General features: G+C 51.0%; 1 protein-coding gene across 4 annotated transcripts in view; it reads left to right on the top strand.

Annotated features, from left to right (window-relative positions):
* COL22A1 (collagen type XXII alpha 1 chain) overlaps positions 1-23125 on the top strand; it is a 261252-nt gene that overhangs the window by 10005 nt on the left and 228122 nt on the right. For all 4 annotated transcript variants that reach the window (XR_007472957.1, XM_049700887.1, XM_049700886.1 and 1 more), the window contains exons 2-3: positions 10951-11113; positions 15449-16015. Coding sequence is in view for 3 of the 4 variants with exons in the window: in XM_049700887.1 (XP_049556844.1) it covers positions 11023-11113; positions 15449-16015 (658 nt within the window). In the remaining variant the exon portion in view is untranslated. The remainder of the gene's footprint in view (positions 1-10950; positions 11114-15448; positions 16016-23125) is intronic.

Raw genomic sequence — 23125 nt, 5'->3', positions numbered from 1 at the left:
GGACCACACGGACAGGGTCGCCGTTTCTGGGATCCACACGGGCCCAAGTTATACGGCCCTTCACTCCCAACTCCACGTAAAGCTCATTAGTCTCCACCTTTGTGGAACTCACATATGATTCAAAAATGAGGAGTGTTTTGCTACGTGTTACTTGAAGCACAGAACTCAGACCACTGACATTCAAGGGCCCACAGTCTGTCCTGGACCCCTGTTTCCACTTACACCCTGCTTCCCTTTGGGAGGCAGCCAGCAGCCCCAGGAGGTGGGTGGCCCAGGAAGTGAATCCAGCCTCTGCCGTTTTATTTATTTGGATTTTTTTTTTTTAACTTGAAGTATAGTTGACTTACAGTGTTGTGTTAGTTTCAGGTGTACAGCAGAGTGATTCAGTTCTGTATATAACTTGTTGATTCTCTATGTTATATGTGGTAGGATGTGTATATGTTGATACCAACCTCCCAGTCTATCCCTCCCCGCCACCCTTCCTCTTTGGTAACCGTAAGTTTGTTTTCTAAGTCTGTGAGTCTGTTTCTGTTTTGTAAATAGGTTCGTTTGTATCATGTTTTTAGATTCCACGTATAAACGATATCCTATGATATTTGTCTTTCTCCGTCCTGCTTACTTCACTTAGCACGATCATCTCTAGGTCCATCCATGTTGTTGCACGTCAGCCTCCGCCGCTTTCTAACTGCGTGGCCTTGAGCGACGCCCTGGCCTCGGGTTTCCAGTCCGTGAAAGGGAGCAGTAACTCCGAGCACATCAGGCCACCGTGGGGATTCCTTGGGCTGCACCTGCTGTGTGGTTGACGTTTGGTGAATCTTAACTGGATTCACGCACACATCTGTTCTGACTGGGAGGGCCACCAGCCTCGAGTGGATTAGCGGTAGGGCACGTGTTTCTTGTTCCCCCGTCAGGCCTGACGGTCACACGCAGGGGGTGATTAATAGCAGTAATGCTCAGGTGAGCACCTGGACACCTGACGCTCAGCAGCTCGGGAGTGTGGAACGGTTTCATGTTTCCCCATCCGTGCTTCCAGGCCTGTTAGGTCAACACCCCTTTTCTTGTCCCTTAGCCAATCTTGACCAAATCACGTAACTTTTTGTTTACTTTCAGGTGCTGCAAGGGCTAGTCCAGTCTGTTCCAGTCTCGGAGTTTCATCCTGTCTTCACATTAAAGCTCTCTGCCCTCCCATCACCGCCGATGTTAACCATTGTCCTGAGGGACCTGGGTGGCGGAGGGGGCAGTGGACTCTTTCGCTCCTTCTTCCTCTGTCTCTGGAGGGTCGGGGTGAAGATGAAGGGGGAGCTTGGGGGGCAGCAGGCCCTACTTCAGTGGCTGCAGGGGAGCCCTCTCCTGGCTGTCCTTGCCACCCACGCTTCACCGTGTTGCGGGTACCCAAGTGGTGGTTCTCTAACGGAGCCTCCTCGGCTTGGAGCCCCCCACCCTGGGAGATCTCTCCCCTGCCCCTTCCGCTTCTGCCCCGGCGGGCAGTGCCCTCTGTGGCTGCGTACCCGCTGGGGTCTCCTTGTCGTGCAAACAGCTCTCTCGGTCGGGTGCCAGCCCAATAACCCAAACCCAGCTTCCTTTGGTGATGTTCCTTTGACTCATGGGAAACTCCCTCATCCTCGGCGCATGGCATCCTGGGAGTGCGGGCTGCCCCTCCCCTGCCCTGGCACTGGCAGCGCTCCCATTGTCTTCTCCCCTGTTCACAGAGGGCCAAGCTCACATGCAAGCAGGTGACAGAGGTGAGGCCGGAGAGGTGGGTACAAGCCGGTGCCTGAAGGTCTGTGACGAGGACTCTGAGCCCTGTCGCGGGCGGTGAGGGGCCGCTGCATCCACGAGTCTAAAGATCGCATTTGTGCGTCGGGAGCCTCATTTGGTTCTTATGAGGACGTGCAGGTGCTGAGGTCAGGGGCCAGCCTGAGGTCTGGAGACCACTCCCAAGGCTGTTGGTTGCAGAAATCCGAGACTTGACAGAGGCCTTGTCCCCCTTACCCCACCCGTCCTTCTGAGTGGCCGGCTCCATCTCGTCAGTCAGATCTCAGTTCAGATGTCCCCAACTCAGCAGAGACTTTCCTTTGACAAAGTGTAGAAACTGTCCTGCCCACCACGTCCCCTTCTATCCCATAACCCTGTTGTGTTCAAGTCAATTATTACTCTCGGAAACCATATGGGTATCTGTTCGTTTCTTGGTTTAGTTTCTCTCTTCCCTCCCTAGAAAGTCAGCTCCAAGGAGGCAGAGATGTCGCCACACCCAGTGATTAAAACAACGCCTGCTGTCTAGTCTGGGACTCGATGGATAAATGCTTGTCGGATTAGTTAATCCGGCTGTGGGGAAGGGTGAAGGAGCGGGCAGTGGCTTCAGCAGGACGATGTGCCTTTCAAGTCCTTTTGGGGGCCAGTTTAAGAAATCGCCTTTGTTTCAAGAGGAGATAGGGCTTCGGTTTCATTCACAGTTTTTAGCAACTGGCAGAGAAACACGACTGGCATCTGGCCTCTTCTAAGGGAAAAAAAGAACTGATAGGAAATATTTTTGAATTCCATAGCATGCAGAAGGAGGTTAGGAAAACACATTTCTCACTCTATTTCCATCTCCTTCAATCAAGTTAATCCTGCGTCTTGGCAGCGTGGGGCTTAAGTTGATTCCACTTAAATCTGTGACGTCTGAATGGAGAGGACGTGAGGACTGGACGGATGCTCTTGCTGCTTCTCAGGACCGAAGGCTCCTAAAGGCCTGAGCTCTTTTCTTCCCTCCTCTTCCGTGAGACACCCAAACAAGTTCTTCCATTCTATAGAGGACAGAGACCAGTCCTCTGTGGTTAAGTTAAAAGGACACAGGATTTAGGACGATAGTGGCCTAGGACTAAATTGCAGTTCTGTAACTTCCTGGATGTATGATTTGGGACATGTTTCTTAACCTTCCTGAACTTGAGATTCCCCAGTTGTAATAACCATTTTGTCAGCTTGCTATGAAGAGAGAAAACAGTTCAAGTGAAACCACAGCATGGCTCTGGCTACTGTTCATATCATTTGTGCCTTTGTATGTTCACCATATCTGTTACTGCACAGCCTCCTGGATCCGCTGCCATTCTGTGGGTTTAGACATGTATTTTCACTGCCCTAAAAATCCTCTGTGCTCTTCCGGTTCATCCCTCCCTCCCCTCACACTCCTGGAAGCCATGGATCTTTCTCTTGCCTCCATAGTTCTGCCTTTTCCAGAACGTCATGTAGTTGGAATCATACTGTAAGTAGCCTTTCAGATTGGCGTCTTTCACTTAGTAATATGCATTGAAGGCGCCTCCATGTCTTTTCATGGCTTGATAGCGCATCTCTTTTTAGCGCTGAATAATGTTCCATCGTATGGAATACATACATACATACATACAATGGAATGTGTATTCCATTCCACAGTTTACTGATTCACCTCCCGAAGAATATCTTGGTTGCTTCTAAGTTTTGGCAATTATGCATAAAGGCACTATAAACACCCACGTGCAGGATTTTGGTGTGGACATAAGTTTTCAACTCCTTTAGATAAACACCAAGGAGTGTGATTGCTGGATCATATGGTAAGAATATGTTTAGTTTTGTAAGAAAGCAGCAAACTGTCTTCCAAAGTGGCTGCACCATGTTGCGTTCCCACCAGCAGTGAACGAGAGTTCCTGTTGCTCCACAGCCTCGCCTGCTTTTGGTGGTGTCAGCGCTCTGGACTTTGGCCATTCCAATAGGGGTGTCGTGCTCTCTCGTTGCTGTTTTAATTTGCATTTCCCTGATGACAGGTGATGTGGAGCATCTTTTCATGTGCTTGTTTTCCATCTGTGTATCTTCTGTGGCGAGATGTCGAGATGATAGGCCCATTTTAAAAATCAGGTGGTTTGTTTTCTTATTGTTGAGTTTTAAGAGTTTATGGTGTATTTTGGACAACACCAGTTCTTTATCAGATGTATCTATTGCAAATGTTTTCTCCTGCTCTGTGGCTGATCTTTTTAATCTCTTGAAGGTTTTGTTTGTTCATTTTTAGCTAAAAGTATACCTCAGAGTATTCTCCACCGTAAAAGTCGCAAGAAAACATTGGATCAGGGGAAGAAACCAAAGATACAGAAGTACTATAGCATGTGCACTTGTATGACTAAGTGGTAGTAATTGAAAGTGAGGCTGACCCCAATATGGGAAGGGGGACGCTTGACCTCTCTCCCTGCCCCGACGCTGGCTGCACACTGCTTCCCCTCAGGGCTCTGTCCTCCACTCCCTCTTCACTTTTCCAGGGGGATCTCCAGCCCCAATTTCTCTTCCGAGCTCTAGACTCAGATGTCTGTCTGTCTTTGACTTCTCCACCTGGCTCTCTTCCAGGTGTCTCAGAGTCACTCACTGTGACCTGCCCGAGCTTACCATCCCCACTCTACTCAGTGACTGGCTCCCAGATGCTCAAACTGGCAATCTGGGCTTTCTTCCAGACTCTCTCCTCCCTCTGTCCCTCCACTTCCTGCCGGTCACCTGGTGTCTTGGAGTCTGCAGCTGGACCACTTGACCTGCTACTGTCTTAGGAAAGGTTGTCAGCATCTCTTTTTGGACGTTGCACGAACCTCCTCATTGGTCCCTCTACCCCATCCATCCTTCTCAGCAGGGTTTTCTAAATCACATCAGTATAGGCCACTCCCATGCATGAGGACATCCACTGGTCCCAGGGGCAAAATCTGACCCCTTTTCCTGGGTCACTGTACAAGTCTCTCAACTGCCTTTATTGACATGAATTCCTGCCTTCTGCTCAAGCCTGAATTTTCACCATTCCTTTCACCTCCTTCTCTAAATAATTTATTTTTTGCTCATCCCACAGTGATACTGGAAGGGAGGCAGGCTGCTCCTGGTGAAAGCAACTCTTGTCCCCCAGCCTCCTCTCCACCCATCTTTCCTGGCTCAGATCTGGCGTTCCCTCCTCCAGGAAGCCTTCCCTGATTGTCAGGCCTGAGTCAAGTCCTTCCCTCTATCACAACACTGACCACATAGAAATGTAAGCATCTACTTGCTTGTCTGTCTCCACCATTAGGTCTCAAGGTCCTTGGAGAAAGTGTCCTAGTCCATGTGCCTGGCACTTAGTAAGTACTTGACATGCATTCAGGGCATGATTGAATTAGGGAATAAAACAGTGAAGGCCGTGGTACCCCCTATGCAATCAACATCAGCTGAGTTCTCTGAGTAGCTCAAACTGACAGTTCTCCCCTTGCGGTTGATAATGGCAATAATGGTCAACATTTTACTTTATAAAGGATTATCACTCCCATTGCCTCACGTAATCTCTCCCACAGATCTATGAAGTAGGGACTGTTGTTCCCATTTTATAGGTGAGGAAACAAAGGATTGGAAAATCACAAAAATAGTACGCCTTAAGACCCGCTGTGATCAGGTAGTGTTCTAAGCTTCTTTACATGTAGTGATGTGTTTAATTCTCCCCATAGCCAGTGACACAGATGTTATCCCCACTCGTACATGAGAGGGCTGAGGTCCAGAGAGGTTAAGTGACTTCCCCTGGTTTACACAGCGAGTCACGGGCAGAACTGGACTTTGAACACAGGGGTTCTGATATAGAAGCTTCATCGTTGTGCCAGCCACCCGGGAGCAGGCAGTGTCTGTGCAGGACCTGGGTACAGAAGGTGCTCGGTCTGTTTGGTGACTGAAGAGGGCTTGTTCCAGGTCACACGGGGCAGGGGTCTGAATCCAGGAGGTGGGCTCTGCAGCACTTCCCAGGCAGCTGGGCTCTAGAGCTTCCATAGAGACAGAAGCTACCCAGTTCCCTCTGCCCCCTTGACCAGCAAGCTTGCCTCGCAGACAGCACAGCAGAGGCTCAGAAGGACCCCGCTCAGTGGCCTGGACACAGCACCCCAGGCTTTTATGTCGCCACCAGATTCCTGCCCACAGCATCGCCTGTCGCCTCAGCAACACATCAGTGGTGCCTCATTCCACGCAGTCCCCACCCCCCAGTGGGCAGCGGCCAGACCCTCTGAAGCAGACAGAGCTCGCACTCTGCCCGGGCTGCCCTCGCAATGTGCCAGATCTCATTTCCTCCCTCTAGATTGCTTTCTGTTCAGTGTCTTTTCTCCCCTACCTCTGAGTCCCTGAATAGGGAAGGCAGGTTACTATGGTGATGGGCCGGCTTGTGGAAGGAACTCAGCTCAGTAAATTAATTGCTGGACTTTTGGAGACTAATGGCAGAGCCCTGCCTCCAGGGACAGGGTGTGGCCTGCTTCGTGCCAGCTTGGCAGCCAGACCCTGGAAAGAGGTGGTGAGAGGGAAACGGAATCATAGTACCCATGCTTGTTGGGACTGCGCCTAAGGTGGTTTGGAGCGGGCGGGGAAGCTGACTGACGCGGATCTCACACTTGCCGCACACCTGCTCTGGGCCAGCATCTGCGCTGCACGCTTGGTAGAAATTATTTCATGTAACCCTCACGGCAGCCCCTATGGAGTAGTGGTCCTTCCCGTCTTATGGGGATGGGATGCTCATTTCTGGGGCAAACGAACAGAATTCCATACCAGGCCTGCCTCCTCAGTGGGCATTTTGTTATGAACACTCCAGTTATTCTCTTCTCTACAATATCTTCCAGAAGGTAGAAAAACAGGGAACATTTCCTGCCTCATTCTGTGATGCCAGCATTACCCTAATCCCAAATCAAACAAAGGCACTCCGAGAAAAGAAAAGGACTGATCAATATCTCTCATGAACAAAAATGCAAAAACCCTCAACAAAACATTAGCGAATCAAATAAGACAATGTATAAAAAGAATTCTAGGCCACGGCCAGGTAGGAGGGATCCAGGTGTGCAAGGCTGGTTCAAAGTCTGAAAATCACTTAGAGGAATCCATCGCGCCAATGGGTGAGGAAGGCCATTCTCTCTCCTCTGGGGGCGCATGGCTTGGTTTTTGACTGTGGCCTTTGCTCGTTTCCCCCGTTGTTTCTGTGCTTAAGAAATAAGTGTTGCTCCAGCCAGATTCCCAAGAAGCCACAAGTGTGGGCCTGTGATTACCCGGGGCTGAACCCCGGCTACTAGGTGTGAGGTCACGAGCAGTTTCCTAAGCCCTTTGTGCCTCAGTTTCTTACCCTGTAAAATGGGTCTCGTGATACCTGTCTTTCAGATTAAATGACTTATTATGTATAAAGCCCTGGGAATAGCTCCTGGGGCTTCGTAAGCATGCGACATGTGTTAAAGGTTAGCGCTGGAAAGAGCGTGAACCTTGGCGTCATTCAGGCCTGATGGCAGGTCCAGCTCCATCTGTGCTGGCCTGGGTGCCTGGCGGAGTTGTCTGTGCTCCCTGATCCCAGGTTCATTTTCAGGAGGGTGGCGCCAACGGTACTGACTTGCAGAGAAGATGTTGCTAAAAGTTGCCTGGCTCACGACACACACGTGTCTCCCCAGCCTTTTCTCTAGAGAACCTGCCATCAGGACTGTGGATTTTCAACTCCGCAAATATTCCCTGGGACAGTGGTCAGCACAGACTGGCCCTAGGGGAGCTTCCAATTAAGCAGGAGCCCACACCTGCTTTTGGGGGGTGGGGGCAGGAGCTTCCAGTTAGGAATACTTCTGAGTCCCGTGTATCTGCATTCACACGCAGCTCTGCCCTTCACCAGCAGGCTGTGCTGGGGGCGCCTCCCCTCGTCTCGGCCCCAGCTCGCTGGCCTGTGAAGGGGAGATGCAGGGCCCGCTCCGTGGGGTTGTTATAGAGATGGGATGTGTGGCATCTACAGTGTGGAGGCCCTCCAGTGATGCCGGGTTTTACCCCAGGTACCAGGCACCCTTGGACGGCGGGTGGGCTGAGGAAGCAGGTATGGGTTGGAGTGCCAGCTCTGGCTCACGTCAGTGATGTGGCCTTAAGCTTGGGCTAAGACTTTACTTGCAGTTTTATTGATATTATTTAATCTCTACAATGACCCCCTTGTGACAACCGGCTACGGTAGGTTTTGTTATTCTCTCCACTCCTCAAGTGAGGGCGCTAAGGCAGAGAGAGATTAGGTGTCTCTCTGAGATCGCAGAGCTGGTGAGTGACCGGGATTTGTACCACCAGGCACTCTGGTTTCAGGCTCCACCCTCCTGACCACCCGGCGAGCTCTGCCCCCATCTACACTAGAACCGACGGAAGCTGCTTCTGTCTTTTGGGTGCTGGTGGGTGATGGAGATGCGAGAGGGCTGAGTGTGCTGTGTTGCCGCCCGGGATGTGGGGTTGGGCCGGCCTCAGCCCAGGTGTGGGGATGCTCCTGGGCTATTCCAGAATCCGCTGCCTGCTTCTGTGGTCAGGCCAACCGGTCTGCCTTCAGTAGCGGGAGGAGCTCCTGACATCTCTTCTTCTTTTTTTAAAAAATATGTATTTATTTATTTGGCTGCACCGGCTTTTTAGTTGTGGTATGCAGGCTCTTTCGTGCGACATGCGCGTGGGATCTAGTTCCCTGACCAGGGATCGAATCCGGACCCCCTGCATTGGGAGCGCGGAGTCTTAACCACTGGACCCCCAGGGAAGTCCCTCTTCTTCTTATAAGGGCACTAATCCCATTATGGGGCCACGCTCTCATGACCTCATCTAAACCTGATCACCTCCCACAGGCCCCACCACCAAATACCATCACACTGAGGGATAGGGTTTCAACATATGAATTTGGGGGACATAATTTAGCCCAGAGAAAAGGGCCTGAACATACATTTGTAGGAGGCAGGCGAAGAGAAGGGGGGTGGGTGGGAGATTGCCGGGAGGGACCACTCACCACGCCCCTAGCATCCACTGGGTCCTCCATTCCCCTCAACTCTCATCACCATTCAGTATTCTGTGGATGCTGTGACAAATCACCCCAAACTGAGTGGCTCAGGACAGCACAGACTTATTATCGTAAAGTTCTCAACCGAATTGAATTCCAGAATGGGTCTCACTGGGCTAACATCAAGGGGTTGGCAGGGTTGTTCCCTTAGAAGCCCGTCGGGGAGAATCCCTTTCCTTGCCTTGTCCAGCTTCTAGAGGCCACCTGCATTCCTTAGCTTGTGGTCCCTTCCTCCATCTTCAAAGCCAACAATGGCCAATCAAGTCTTTCTCAGGTTGCCATCACTCTGGTTCTGACCCAGACTCTTCCCTTTGTAAGGACCCTTGTGATTACACGGAGCCCGCCCAGATGCTCCAAGTTAGCCGCCATATTTTAAGGTCAAGTAATCAGTAGTCTTTTTTTTTTTTGTGGTACGCAGGCCTCTCACTGTTGTGGCCTCTCCCGTTGCGGAGCACAGGCTCCGGACGCGCAGGCTCAGCGGCCACGGCTCCCGGGCCCAGCCGCTCCGCGGCATGTGGGATCCTCCCGGACCGGGGCACGAACCCGCGTCCCCTGCATCGGCAGGCGGACTCTCAACCACTGCGCCACCAGGGAAGCCCAAGTAATCAGTAATCTTAATTCCACCTGTAACTTTAATTCTTCCTTACCATGTAACGTAACATATTCACAGAGATTAGGATATGGACATCTTTTATTGGGTTTATTGTGGTAAAAAGTAAATAACGTAAAATTTACCATTTTAAGTGTGTGATTCAGTAGCATTAATTCCATTCAGATGTTGTGTAACCATCAGCAGTATTTCCAGAACATTTTCATCACCCCAGACAGAAACCCTGTAATCATGAAGCAATAACAGAAGATGTCTTTCCATGTATTTAGGTCTTCTTTAATTTCTTTCAGCAGTGATTTGCAGTTTTCAGTGTGCAAGTCTTGCACCTCCTTGGTTCAATTTATTCCTAGGTATTTTATGCTATTTTTTGATGCTATCATAAGTAGAATTATTCTTCTTAATTTTTCTATGGATTGTTCACTGCTAGTGGACAGAAATGCAATGGATTCATTTTGCAACTTTGCTGAATTCGTTTATTGGTTTTAACAGCTTTTGTAATTTTTAGGCTTTTCTATATATAGGAACATGTCATCTGACCTTCTCCTGAAATGGTCACACGGCAATCCCCCTTCTGTCCCCATGCTCCCATAACCCTCCCCATTTCCCTCTGCCGGTGTCATTTTATCCTACTTTGCCCTGGCCTGTGTCTTACCTGTCTCCCAGGTGTCAGTGAGGGAGGGTTTGTTGTCATTCATCTGCCTGCCCTCAGAACCTGGCACATGAGGGCCACTGGTAAATCTTTGCTAATGAATCAGTCAATGGTCAAATCTATAAGCTGTTTCCTTTTCCTGCATGTTGGAGTGAGCAATGACAAACACTTTGTGAAATGGCCATCCACGTGAAAATAAAATATACAGGAGGGGAAATAATTTAGCTAATAAACCACATGGATCAAGGAAATGCATAGAAAGCAAGAAGCGGTGTCTGTCCAACTGAGTTAGCAAAGATCAAAGGAATGATGCTACTTCTGTGCTGCCAGGTGTGTGATGAGAGGCACCCACACACACTCCCCCACTGCTTGAGGCAGTGGAAATGGTTCAACCTTTTTGAAAAGAAGGTTGGCAATTCGTATCAGGGTCCTTTCAAAACCCATAGGACACCCTAAGTATTTTCCCACAAACCTACTGTAAGAAAATAATTAAATAGGGGCAAAGACTTAGGTACAAAGATGTCCTCTTGTGACATGTTAAACAAATGAAACAGCCTATTAATGTCTAAAAGTAGAAAATATGATCAGAATAATGATGTTACTGTAACAGGCCATAGCCTTAGGGAGCCGATAATGTGGGGCCTGACAGGTCCTTAACACGAATTTGCTAATGGATGGATGTGGGGGGAGGGCTGGATGAATCAGTGACCGGGAGGTAACACTGGGCTTTGCTCTTAGAAAGTCACACCTTTGGCTGTGTGAAGAGTGGAGTCTGAGCAGTGGAGACAGGGGGGAGGCTGGGTCTGGGGAATTCCTCCCACATGAGGCCCAGAGGTTACTTCCTGCAGCTTCTCAGCTCAAGGGCCCTCCTCTAAAGGCGTGTCTTTCTCCACACAGGACATGTTCCAGTAGACCCTAACGGCGTCTCTTCCTGGCCCAGAAACGCTTGTTCCCAAGCACGAGAGAGCCATGGGCAGCCTGCACGGGAGCGTCGTGGCCCATCTCCTCTGGATGCTGCTGCTCTGGAGTGGGGACAGCAGCTGTCAGGCCCAGAGGGCAGGTGGGGCTGGAGGCTGTGCAAGGCTGAAGACAGGGCCGTCTGTGTGCGCGTCCGTGCGTGTGTGGGTGTGGGCCTCGGGGTGGGATAGCGCCTGTGTGTGAGAGAGTGCGGGTCATCACAGGGGAGGTGTCAGCTGTCCCCCAGCTGGTGTGTGTCATAATCAGTCGTGCAGCTGGGGCGTGTGCATGTGTGTGTGAGTATGTGTGTGAGAGTGAACACACACCTTTTTCTTTTTTTTTAATTGGAGTATAGTTGCTTTGCAATATTGTGTTAGTTTCTGCTGTGCAGCAAAGTGAATCAGCTATACGTATACATATATCCCCTCTTTTTTAGATGTCCTTCCCATTTAGGTCACCACAGAGCACTGAGTAGAGTTCCCTGTGCTATAAAGTAGCTTCTCATTAGTCATCTATTTTATACACAGTAGTGTGTGTATGTCAATGCCAATCTCCCAATTCATCGCATCCCCCCTCTTTCCCCTCTTGGTATCCTTAAGTCTGTTCTCTATACATGTGTCTCTATTTCTGCTTTGCAAATTAGTTGATATGTACCATTTTTCTAGATTCCACATATAAGTGATATTATATGATAGTTGTTTTTCTCTTTGTGACTTCACTCTGTACGACAGTCTCTAGGTCTATCCACGTCTCTGCAAATGGCACTATTTCGTTCCTTTTTATGGCTGAGTATTACTCCATTGTATATATGTACCCCATCTTCTTTATCCATTTCTCTGTTGATGGACATTTAGGTTGCTTCAACACACATCTTGTGTCAATCATAGAATGTGTTGAAGGTGTGTCTCTGTTGAGTGCATACAGGGTTTGGGGACAGTGGGCAGGTTAGTGCCCTGCTGTGTTGTCTGGCTCTGTGAGGATGTTGGACCACATCCTGGGGGACGTTGGATGCCCTGGAGTCCAGCCAGAAGAGGCGGCTGGGACAGTGAGTGGATGGGAAGTGGGGAAGTTATTGTAGCAGAGAAGGCCCGGGAGGGAGGGGGTGAGAAGTGACAGGAGGGTTTACCCACCTGTCTGAGGGCCTCCTGGGAGGAGTCACTGTCAGTGGGGGACATGGAGAAGGGGTCAGGGACCTGAGCTGGTCTGGTCTGTATCACAGCACCCAGCCCAGAGCCCGCGCACTGCGTCCACGGCACACAGCTGGACCAGATCTCAGGGAGAGCGCCTGTCACCATACGGCTGGGTGTAAAATGCTGCCCCCATTTTACAGATGAGGAATTGAGGTAACAGATGCCCACTACTGTATATAAAATAGATATAGCACAGGGAACTATATTCGCTATCTTGTAATAATCTATAATGGAAAAGAATTTAAAAAAAGAATATAGATATATACATCTATATGCATAACTGAATCACTTTGCTATACACCTGAAACTAACACAGTATTGTAAATGGACTATACTTCAATTTTGAAAAGTGTTGGAAAAAAGAAAGAGAGGCTCCTATCCCCCTACCTCCATCCCCGTGAGGCTGGGGGACACAAGAAGTGCTGACCAGAGCCAAGCCGTTTATCCGGGGCCTCCAAAGAAGACGAAAAACAAACAACAGACCCCAGAGGCTTCCGTTTCTCCATCGTTTTACAAAGTTCTGCTTTGCCTGAACCTCACAAAGGCCGGCTGTCTAGAAAGACAGTGACGAGTGTGGGCGTCCTGGTTTTCATGGGAGGAATGTGGGGCTTCCTAGGAGCTTTCTGTGTCCCCTGGGATGACCCCACGTGCCCAGGCGATACCCAGGATTATCCAATTCAGAAGTGGGAAGGCCCAAGGACCTTCTGTCCGTGCCCTCATTTCACAGAGTGGCGGCCCAGGGGAAGCAGTCGCCTGCCGGGTCACAGGGCCCTTACCTGTGGCAGAGCCGAGGCCAGAAGCCAGGACCCTTCCCACCACATCTCTCTTCATTCTCACCTGCCCAAGACCCAGCCTGTTCCCTGGCCTCCAGGAGAAAGTGGCCCCTTGGCGAGACCTCCTGCACAAATGAACCTTCTGCAGCCTAGAGGATTACAGCCGCAGGGCGGGCCCTCCCCGGCGCGTGCAGCAGCAATTATTCTGATCAGGCTGGGACATCACTGTCCCAAAGACAAAAGGATGACCTTTTGTGTCAAGAAGAAACACTCCCCAGGAATTATCTCTGAGTCCACACATCTGGGCGGACACACTTCTAAAACTCTAATCCTGTTAGGGGATCCATCCTGCGAAGGCAGGGATTCATTTCAGCGCCTCAGCGGATCGGACCTGGATTTTAAAAACTAGAGGGGAAGGTAGATGTGGAAAATTCAAGGGAGGCACTGGCTCAGGGCAGGATAAGAAGTATTTGTGTGTGTGTGTATAAATATGCCTAGCTTTATTTTTCTGTTTTTTGAACTTAATGCATTGCTTGTAAACACAAAATCCGAAGTACAAAGGAATACCATTCACTCGTGGTTCTGCTTGCCAGAAATAAGCCATGTTTCTTTTTGTAGCTTCTCTCCTGAATACACAGTTGTACACAGAGACACACATGCTTTTCATACCCAACAACAGAGTGGAAAATGTATCCACGTTGGTAAATAAGGGCTCCCGTAGGGCCCGGCCACGGCTGTCGTGGCTTCCTGGCAGTCCACTGAATGAGCACAGGAGGAGGAGTATTTACGTAGTTCCCTATGGGTGATCATGGAGGTGGTCTCCAGAATTTTGCTTGGCAGTGCTGCCATGAACTTCCTTATACATCTTTATTTTTTTCCCTTCCATTTATCTGCTAGTTTGCTTCAGTGAAATCACAGAATCTGGAATTGGTGGATCCAAAGATACCCTCTTCTGTAAAAGGCTTTTAGGACCCTGACAGTGGGGTGACAAACCCCATGGCCACTTCTCGAGCCCACAAAGGCACTCTCCTTACGCTCCCACTGGCTACCACGGTCTCTCTGACTTTTGCCAGTTGGACAGTTTAACAAAGTGGGATTCTTTTTCTTTTTTTGGTTTGTTTTTATTTTATTTTCACTAATCAGATGTTTGTGCCAGGTGTTCCCAAAACCTGATCAGTTGCTGCTGTTGGCATGGCCAAGACTCAGATTCCAGAAAAATCGAGACAAGGGCATTTTGATGGTTCCCCTGTATATTTGTGCAGCACTTTGGAGTTTAGAAGATACTTTTCCTCATATTATCTAACTGTGAAATGGGGACGAACAAGCTCTCTGCACAGGGCTGCCCTGAGGATCAGAAATAAATTATATAGTGCTGCATTTTGTTTAATCAAAAGCATCACGTAGCTTATATAAAAGTTATATTTGTAAAAATATAAGCGTATTTTTTATAGAGCACTATAGAGCTTCTAAAATATATGAATGCAGTCTAACTTACGTGATTTCTAATAATGAAATACTTTTAACTGTTTAACTATCTGACAAGAGAGGACTGGCTAAATAAATTATGCTCATCCCTGCAGTGGAATCTCTGCAGCCATAGAAACCGGCATCACACTGGAAATGGGCTCCCAGAGCATCGCTGGGTGCGGTAAAACCAGCTGATATATCAGTGCGTCTGGTACAGGCCCACTTCCATCGATAATTATATGGAAATAGCACATAAATAAATACACCGTGGGCTAGCAGGAGTTATCTCGGAGCAGATGGAAATAGGAGCGTTTATAGATTTTTTGATTGCCTTTTCTGAAATGGGCATGCATTATTTATAGTAGGTTTGAAAGATAATGAAGTCACTTTCGAACCAAATTAATGGGAATAAAGAAATGGGTACTGTAGGGTTCCATGATTGTTACTCACTTATATAAATATATATATAAGCTATATATAAAATACATATTTATATAACATCCATATGTTATATAATATATAATTATATATGTATTCACTTATATACATACATAATTATATTATATATAATTATGCATATGATATATTTTATATATCATTACATAGTGTATTATATATAATTGTATATGTTATTCACTTTTAGAAATATATATAAACTATAATTATATAGTTCTATATTAGTATATTTTATATACAATTATATATGGTATCCACTTGTATAAATATACGTATTATCTCTCTATATAAATATATATGTTAACTATATCTATAGGCAGCTGAACCTCACAGCAACCTCGGAGAGACTCCCAGTCACGTGACCTTTAGGGACCCAAGGTTGGGGCTTTAAGGCAGCAGCCGAGGCCCCGCTCCCGCCCCCCAGCGCGAGGCCTAGTGGGCGGGGCTTGGAGGCAGGTCTGCGAGACCCGGATGACCACGCCTCCCGCCGCCAAGGACCTTGCCTTTCCTGCGACCCAGCGGCCCCCGTCGCGCTTCTTGTCGCCCCTGCAGGTTGCAAAACTGTCCACTACGACCTGGTCTTCCTCCTGGACGCCTCCTCGAGCGTGGGCAAGGAGAACTTCGAGAAGGTCCGGCAGTGGGTGGCCAACCTGGTGGACACGTTCGAGGTGGGCCTGGACCGCACCCGCGTGGGCGTCGTGCGCTACAGCGACCGGCCGACCACGGCCTTCGAGCTGGGCCGCTTCGGCTCACGGGCCGAGGTCAAGGCGGCGGCGCGGCAGCTGGCCTACCACGGCGGCCACACGCACACGGGCGACGCGCTGCGCTACGTCACGCGGCACAGCTTCGCGCCGCGGGCCGGCGGCCGCCCCGGGGACCGCGCCTTCAAGCAGGTGGCCATCCTGCTGACCGACGGTCGCAGCCAGGACCTGGTGCTGCCCGCCGCCGATGCCGCGCACCGCGCAGGCATCCGCATCTTCGCCGTGGGCGTGGGCGAGGCGCTGCGGGAGGAGCTGGAGGAGATCGCCTCCGAGCCCAGGGCCGCGCACGTCTTCCACGTGTCGGACTTTGACGCCATCGACAAGATCTGGGGCAAGCTGCGGCGCCGCCTGTGCGAGAGTGAGTAGGGACCAGCGCGCGGGGCGGGGCGGGGCGGGGCGGGGCGGGACCCGGCTGCACCGCAGAGCGGGGGCCAGAGGCCACCCGGCCAGCTCAGTAACTGAGAGCTCCCCACCCCCAGTCCGGGCCCATCACCCAGGGTCCTGCCCCGTGGGCCCTGCGTCCAGGGAGGCAGAGGTGGAAAGAAAATTAAAGAGAGCTGGGTCCTGAACCCCGCCCAGTCTGAGATACTCGGAGACTGCTTACGTCTCTTGAGTTGCAGCTTCATGTCTGCAATGGGGACCATCCACTGGCCTCCCAGGGCTGTTAAGTCAGAAAAGGTGCCTGCAGAGGCCTGGCCAGAATATCTGCAGGCAGAGCTGAGAGATGTCGGGTCCTGCGCCTCTCCTGAGGGGTTGCAGTGAGAGGTCATGGAAGAACGGGGGCACAGACCGCCTTTGGGAACTGCCCGAGTCAGTCTGGGCAGGGCGTGACATGGTCAGATCTTTGTGCAGAATGGAATGCTGGCAGGACAGCGGAGTCCAAGGAGCCCGCTGCTGGTCCCAGAGGCCAAGGACTCTTGACCTCGTGCCCTCTGACATCACCCGCGGCCTCCGAGTCATTTGCCTGGAATCTTGACTGTGGCTGGGGATGGAGGATGGAGAGGAAGGAGTATGTGGGCAGAGGGGCAGACAACGGGCAGAGATCCAGGGGCCCCTGGGGCTCTGACCTGGACGGCTGACCTCTAGGACCCTAGTGGGGTCATTCTGAGGCCAGCCCCCTCTCCAGGATAGGAGGGGTGAAGTGAGTTTCTCTTGTGCCAGCCTTTCTCCAGGTTCACCCTCTGCCTGCTTCACTGGGGTGATGTTTCCTCCTTGCTGGGTAACTTCTGCCTCCAGGGCCTAGGCAGGGGCAGGGAGCAGAGTGTCAGACGCTGTCTTGCCGACTTCTCTGGGGGACTGCACCCTGGCTGGGGCAGCCCAGAGGGTCGTACCTGAGCAGGGGCAGGGGCCTGGGGCGGTGGAGGAGGGACTGGCAGTGGGAGCAGCTGGCCAGAGAGGCAGGTGCCTTGTCCCAGGGATGGGCCGGGCTTGCAGCTAACTCATATCTGAGACTGGATGCCCTCGGTTTCTTTACCACTTTGTGGCTTTTTCTCTGCTTACTTATTCACAGATACTTACTGGGGGTCTCATGTTTGTGTGGCCTGACTTCTGAGCCTATAGAAAAAGATAAGACACAGCACCTGCCCTCAAGGCTTTCCTAGTCTAGATGGCGGGAAAAGACACCAAAAATGGAATGTGATGGGTGGGGTCCTGCTGTGGTTTGGTGGATGGTGACCCTGAGAAGAGGGAGGGCTTCCTGGAGGAGGTGACACTTAGACGGTTTAGAAGACAGAGCGCGAGCTTCAGGATGAGCTGGCCGCACTTGGTCAATGAACTGGAAATGGCCAGAGGAAAGGAGCAGAGTGGAGGATGGTGGCTTTGTGTGATGGTCAAGGCCTAGATAAAGGAGGGCCTTGTGTGCAAGGCGAGGCGTTGGAGGGTTCCGGGCAGGGCGTGACGTGGTCAGATCATTATGCAGAATGGAATGCTGGCAGGACAGCAAGCAAAAGGGAGCCCCTTCACAAGACTGCTGGGGAAATTCAGAGCATGGTGCTGGGGTGGGTGGCACATTGACGCCGAGGCCCATTTTACAGATGAGGAAATTGGTGCCCAGAGTGCTGAGAGACAGTCGCCTAGTCTACAGTGTGCGATTCATGGGCCATAGGCTTCCTCAGTGACTTCATTTGACCCTCATTACAACCTTCTAAGGTACAGATGCTCTTCTTTTTGCTGCTGAGGGCATTTAGAATGCTGAGATCATGGGCTTCTGGGCCCTCAGCAGTAGGCCGGAGAGGTGGTGGGGCCGCACTGGGGAAGAAGAGAAGGGCAGAAGGAACAGCCCGGGCAGGGCCAGGCGAAGGCTTGATCTAGGTGCATATGCTCAAGAAGTCCGGGCTGACAAGAGCCAGACGCTAGGTCACGGGCCTAGCCAAGGGGCAGACATCCAACGTGGTGGCTCAGGGTCCATGAGCACCCAGCTGCCATCCCAGAGCCTTGATCCAGGGACCTAGGAAGCAAGGCTGCTTCTAGACCCTACCCTCTGGCATTTCGTCATCCTGCCAGCCTGGGTTCAAACTGGTTCTGCATCTTGGCAGAGCAGAATGTAGATTTTGAAGAACTTCTGTGCCCAGGGGATGGTTTTGGGACTGCTTCTGACAACCCTGGAGAGGGCAGGCCGCTGAGTCACGTTGCCCGGTGAATACAACGGCGGGGCTGGGCACAGAACCCGGGCCTTCGGCCTCCGCATGCTGGCCTCATCCCCCTGTGCCCCCAGAACACAGATTTCAGCACCACTGACCTTGGGTCTGAGTCAGGGACGATGATCACAGGTAACAGAAAACCCCACTCTAACTTGCTTAAAGAGTAAAGCAGGTCGACATCACACAGGATGAAGAGACCAGAGGCCAGGCAGCCTCGAGCGGTGAGGCCAGGCCCTCTCACTCTCCCTGTTCCCAGGCTCTTCTTTCTCGGTGTTAACTCTGATCTTGGCTGATGTGTGTGTCGGGGTCCCGGCAGTGACCAGTGTTGACTGAAGAGATGCTGATGGGGGTTCCCTTTAGGGAAGATTGAGGTCACCGAGGGACGCCGAGGCACCGGGAATCAGTAGCAGGAGAAGCCAGCTGGCAGCAGGGATGGAAATGATGCTGGGGCCCGTGGGTGGGGAGGGGCTGCCCGTCATGAGCTGTAGTCGCCTCACCTCAGGGAGGAACATGGCTGCCCACTCAACCATGACCCAGAGGGAGCGGGAAAGGAGCCCCTGCCTCACTCCCTGCCCGCTTGGCTGGCATTTCCCGTTGGCCTGACCTCATCCGACACCAGAGGGGCCGGGTGATACGGTGACAGGGGCCAGCCTCCCGGGCTCAGAGCAAGACAGAGAAGGAGAGCAGGGGTGTGGGAGGGAAAAGGAGCTGCCAGCACAAGACAGCTCTGAGTGACCTCAGAGCCGCGAGAGTCCTTGGACCAGGAGAGGAGAGGGTGACCCACAGGCCCGGGTTCAGTCTGACTGGACGCCTGTAGGCCCTACGACTGTTCCCAGCCCATCGCTGTGGCCTCCGAGTGGAAACAGGCTGACTATCTGGGGCCTAAACCACAGGACCCTGCTTGACGCTGGGGAGTGGAGTTAATTACCACCTCTCCTCCCTCAAGGAAAGGGGACTGACCCAGGCAGAAACACCAGGGGCTGTACCCACGGGGCAAGGGCTGCAAGACCCAGCACACCACACATCCACCGGGATAACATTAGGAGAAACCACCATCCTCTCTAGACAGGCTTCTCCGAATGCCTGAATAGATGGGAGATTCGAGTTATTCTTAGTCATCTGAAGGGAATCCGTTTTGTAAATACAGCTGTAGGCTGAGAGGGTCTGCTCTGTTCTGGGGACAGACGAAGCAACATCTCTGCACAATTGCTTCAGTTAGAAACAAAGCAAAACAAATAACAGAGCGAACCGTAGCATAGTGGAAAGCACGTAGTAGATTAAATCGAGGAGCAGCACAGCATCCAAACAGCTAGCAGTCTTTTGGCCCAGGGAGGGCACCTATGGGTGACTTCACAGCCTGAATCAGAGCCGTTCTGACAGGGGCTTCACACTCAGGATCTGGGAAATCGTAGACTAACAATGTGGGGTTTTGGTGTCGTGATCAGTCCACCCAACCCCCTCGTTCGTTCCTTCAACAGCCATAGTGTGTTCACGCTAATCCGTTCATTCATCCAACTTCAACCCAACCACGTGTTGTAAGCATTGGTTCAGTTCAGTCCATCCATCCATCCATTCGTTCGTTCACTCGTTCATTCAGCAGTCGCACACTGAGTGAGTCCTCTGCTGGGCACACGCCAGGTGCCCAGGATGCGTGATGGATCTGGTCTTCTTTTTCCTTGAGAAGCTTTTATCTCCTGGAGGCAGCAGGGAAGTGACAGATTATTATACCGTAGACTGTGCACACTGCTTACCACCTGCCACTGGAAATTTCTGTTAGTTTATCTGCCTAGGAGCTGCCTTCACATATAAGAATATAAGTTTCATGAGGGAAAGTCTGTTTCTTGTGGTACCAGCACCTGGAACAGAGCCTGCTATGTAGGAGGAGCTGCCTAAATATTGTTTAAAAGAAATCAAGAGCAGCGGCCCGGAGTTAGCTCTGTGCTCCCTGCTGCACTTGTGGCGCTGTGCACATCAGAAGCACTCACGCAATGATCTACCGCCTCCCAAATGCCAAGAATATTCAGCAAATCTGAACTCAGAGCCAGCAGTAACTGAGTATTTCACTTGTGCGTATTTTGGTTACCAGAGACAAACAGTTGGATTTTTTTTTCCCCCTTTAAAAACAAAACCTTGGGCTTCCCTGGTGGCGCAGTGGTTGAGAGTCCGCCTGCCGATGCAGGGGACGCGGGTTCGTGCCCCGGTCCGTGGAGATCCCACATGCCGCGGAGCAGCTGGGCCCGTGAGCCATGGCCGCTGAGCCTGCGCGTCCGGAGCCTGTGCTCCGCAACGGGAGAGGCCACAGCAGTGAGAGGCCCGCATACCGCAAAAAACAAACAAAACAACCCTTTATTTTATTTTTTTAAACATCTTTATTGGAATATAATTGCTTTACAATGGTGTGTTAGTTTCTGCTTTATAAGAAAGTGAATCAGCTATACATATACATATATCCCCATATCCCCTCCCTCTTGCGTCTCCCTCCCACCCTCCCTATCCCACCCCTCTAGGTGGTCACAGAGCACCGAGCTGGTCTCCCTGTGCTATGCGGCTGCTTCCCACTAGCTATCTGTTTTATATTTGGTAGTGTATATATGTCCATGCCACTCTCTCACTTCATCCCAGCTTACCCTTCCCCCTCTCTGTGTCCTCAAGTCCATTCTCTGCGTCTGCGTCTTTATTCCTGTCCTGCAATGGTTCTTCAGAACCTTTGTTGTTTTTGATTCCATATATATGTGTTAGCATATGGTATTTGTTTTTCTCTTTCTGACTTACTTCACTCTGTATGACAGACTCTAGGTCCATCCACCTCACTAAATAACTCGATTTCATTTCTTTTTATGGCTGAGTAATATTCCATTGTATATATGTGCCACATGTTCTTTATCCATTCATCCGATGATGGACACTTAGGTTGCTTCCGTGTCCTGGCTATTGTAAATAGAGCTGCAGTGAACATTGTGGTACATGGCTCTTTTTGAATTATGGTTTTCTCAGGGTATATGCCCAGTAGTGGGATTGCTGGATCATATGGTAGTTCTATTTTTAGTTTCTTAAGGAACCTCCATACTGTTCTCCATAGTGGCTGTATCAATCTACATTCCCACCAACAGGGCAAGAGGGTTCCCTTTTCTCCACACTCTCTCCAGCATTTATCGTTTGTAGATTTTTTGATGATGGCCATTCTGACTGGTGTGAGGTGATACCTCATTGTGGTTTTGATTTGCATTTCTCTAATGATTGGTGATGTTGAGCATCCTTTCATGTGTTTGTTTGCAGTCGGTACATCTTCTTTGGAGAGTCTGTTTGGATTTTGAAGGCTGGTGAGGGTCTGGAGGAGGCAGGCTGGGATGGGCTGAATCTTCCGATGACAGGACAGATACAGAGGAAGAGGACCCTGACCCGACTCCCTGGGCTGTGAACAGCACTGAGAGAGTCTGCTGTTCTCTGAGCACCAAACGTTTTGAAGGCTGATGAGGGTCTTTGCATTACACTCTCACTCTGTCCCCACCCAGCCCGGTTGGCAGGGCCGGGGGCTGGGTGTCCCTGCTGACGTTTTGCACGTGGGGAAGCCACCAGTGCTCTAGACCCATGCTGGCCATCACATGTGGGCACTGACCAATCTGGGGCTGGTCTGAACTGAGAAGTGCTGTGAGTGACATACACGCCAGATTTTGAGGGCGTGGCATGAAAAAGAAAGCATCTCATGCATATTTTTTATATATATTGATACATATTTTAATGATAATGTTTTGGAAATTTAGGGTTTATACAATGTATTCCTAAAATCAACCTCACCTGGTTCTTTTTACTTTTTAAAAATTGCGGCTTCTGGCGTATCTAACTTTATGTGTGAGGCTTACCTGTGAGGCTCTTCTCCACCTCTGCTTCCTCCTCCTTTGCCCTTGTTCTTCTTCTGTGATGCTGGGGCTGCAGACGGAGAACGGAGGTCTGATCGCTTCTAGAGCCCATGCTTTCCAGGCAGCCTGGCTACAGAAGGGAGGAGGGGCAGTTCTGGGGGACAGAGGGGAAGCTGAGTCCCAGGTCAGTGCACAGGAAGTGAGGGGCCAGTGCGGCGGCCCCGCTCCTAAGGCAGCACAGGCTGGGGTCTGGAGGCAGTGGCTGGTCTGGCCTGGAAGCCCAGCTGGCAGTGACCGTGTGAGCAGAGGAGGGGTGACGTGGGGACAGGACCAGGCCTGGGATGGGCAGCGCTTCTTCAGGGTGGCCATTGCAGAAGCTTCTCTTTGTCCAGATTGCTGCTGGACCACCCGTGGGCCTGACCTGTCCCTGTTCTCAGGCCTCAGGGTGCCGTCGTTCACCACTGCTTAGAGCAGAGTTCCTGGGCACGTCCTGCTTCCTAAGTCATAGCTGCACATAGGATGCCTTAGTGCTGCCAGGTGATTCTTCTCTAACACATGTATGGCTTGCCCTGTGTGTCCATCGGTTCTCAGAATCGATAGGCACAACACTGACGTTGGTGTTCAGACCTCAGCCACTCCTGATTGGTCGGTGACGTGGCTGGCTAGGCTCTCTCCCCGAGGAGGCCCCGCTGGCAGGGAGCAGAGCCGGCTGTTCCACCCCATTCTGTTTGACCGCAGGGCCCGAGTTCTTTCTGGTCACTGTGGATGTTCAGGAAGCATCTTTAAATCCACCATGGCGTTGAAGCCGCTCCCCAGCCCGCTAAGTCAGTTCCTGCTTTTTCCTCTTCTGTTGCTGGTGGCACTGAGGGGCTGAGGGGCTTACCCGGGATCACAGGCAGCCAGGCTCTCAACTCTTCACACAGCTCAGAACCTGCTGCCTGCGGGTCTGAGTTTTTTCACGCTATCCTTCCG

This window comes from Orcinus orca, chromosome 17 (assembly GCF_937001465.1).
Source record: "Orcinus orca chromosome 17, mOrcOrc1.1, whole genome shotgun sequence".
Taxonomy (NCBI): domain Eukaryota; kingdom Metazoa; phylum Chordata; class Mammalia; order Artiodactyla; family Delphinidae; genus Orcinus; species Orcinus orca.
The sequence above is the reverse complement of the archived record's forward strand: the minus strand, read 5'-3'. Positions and strand labels throughout refer to the sequence as shown.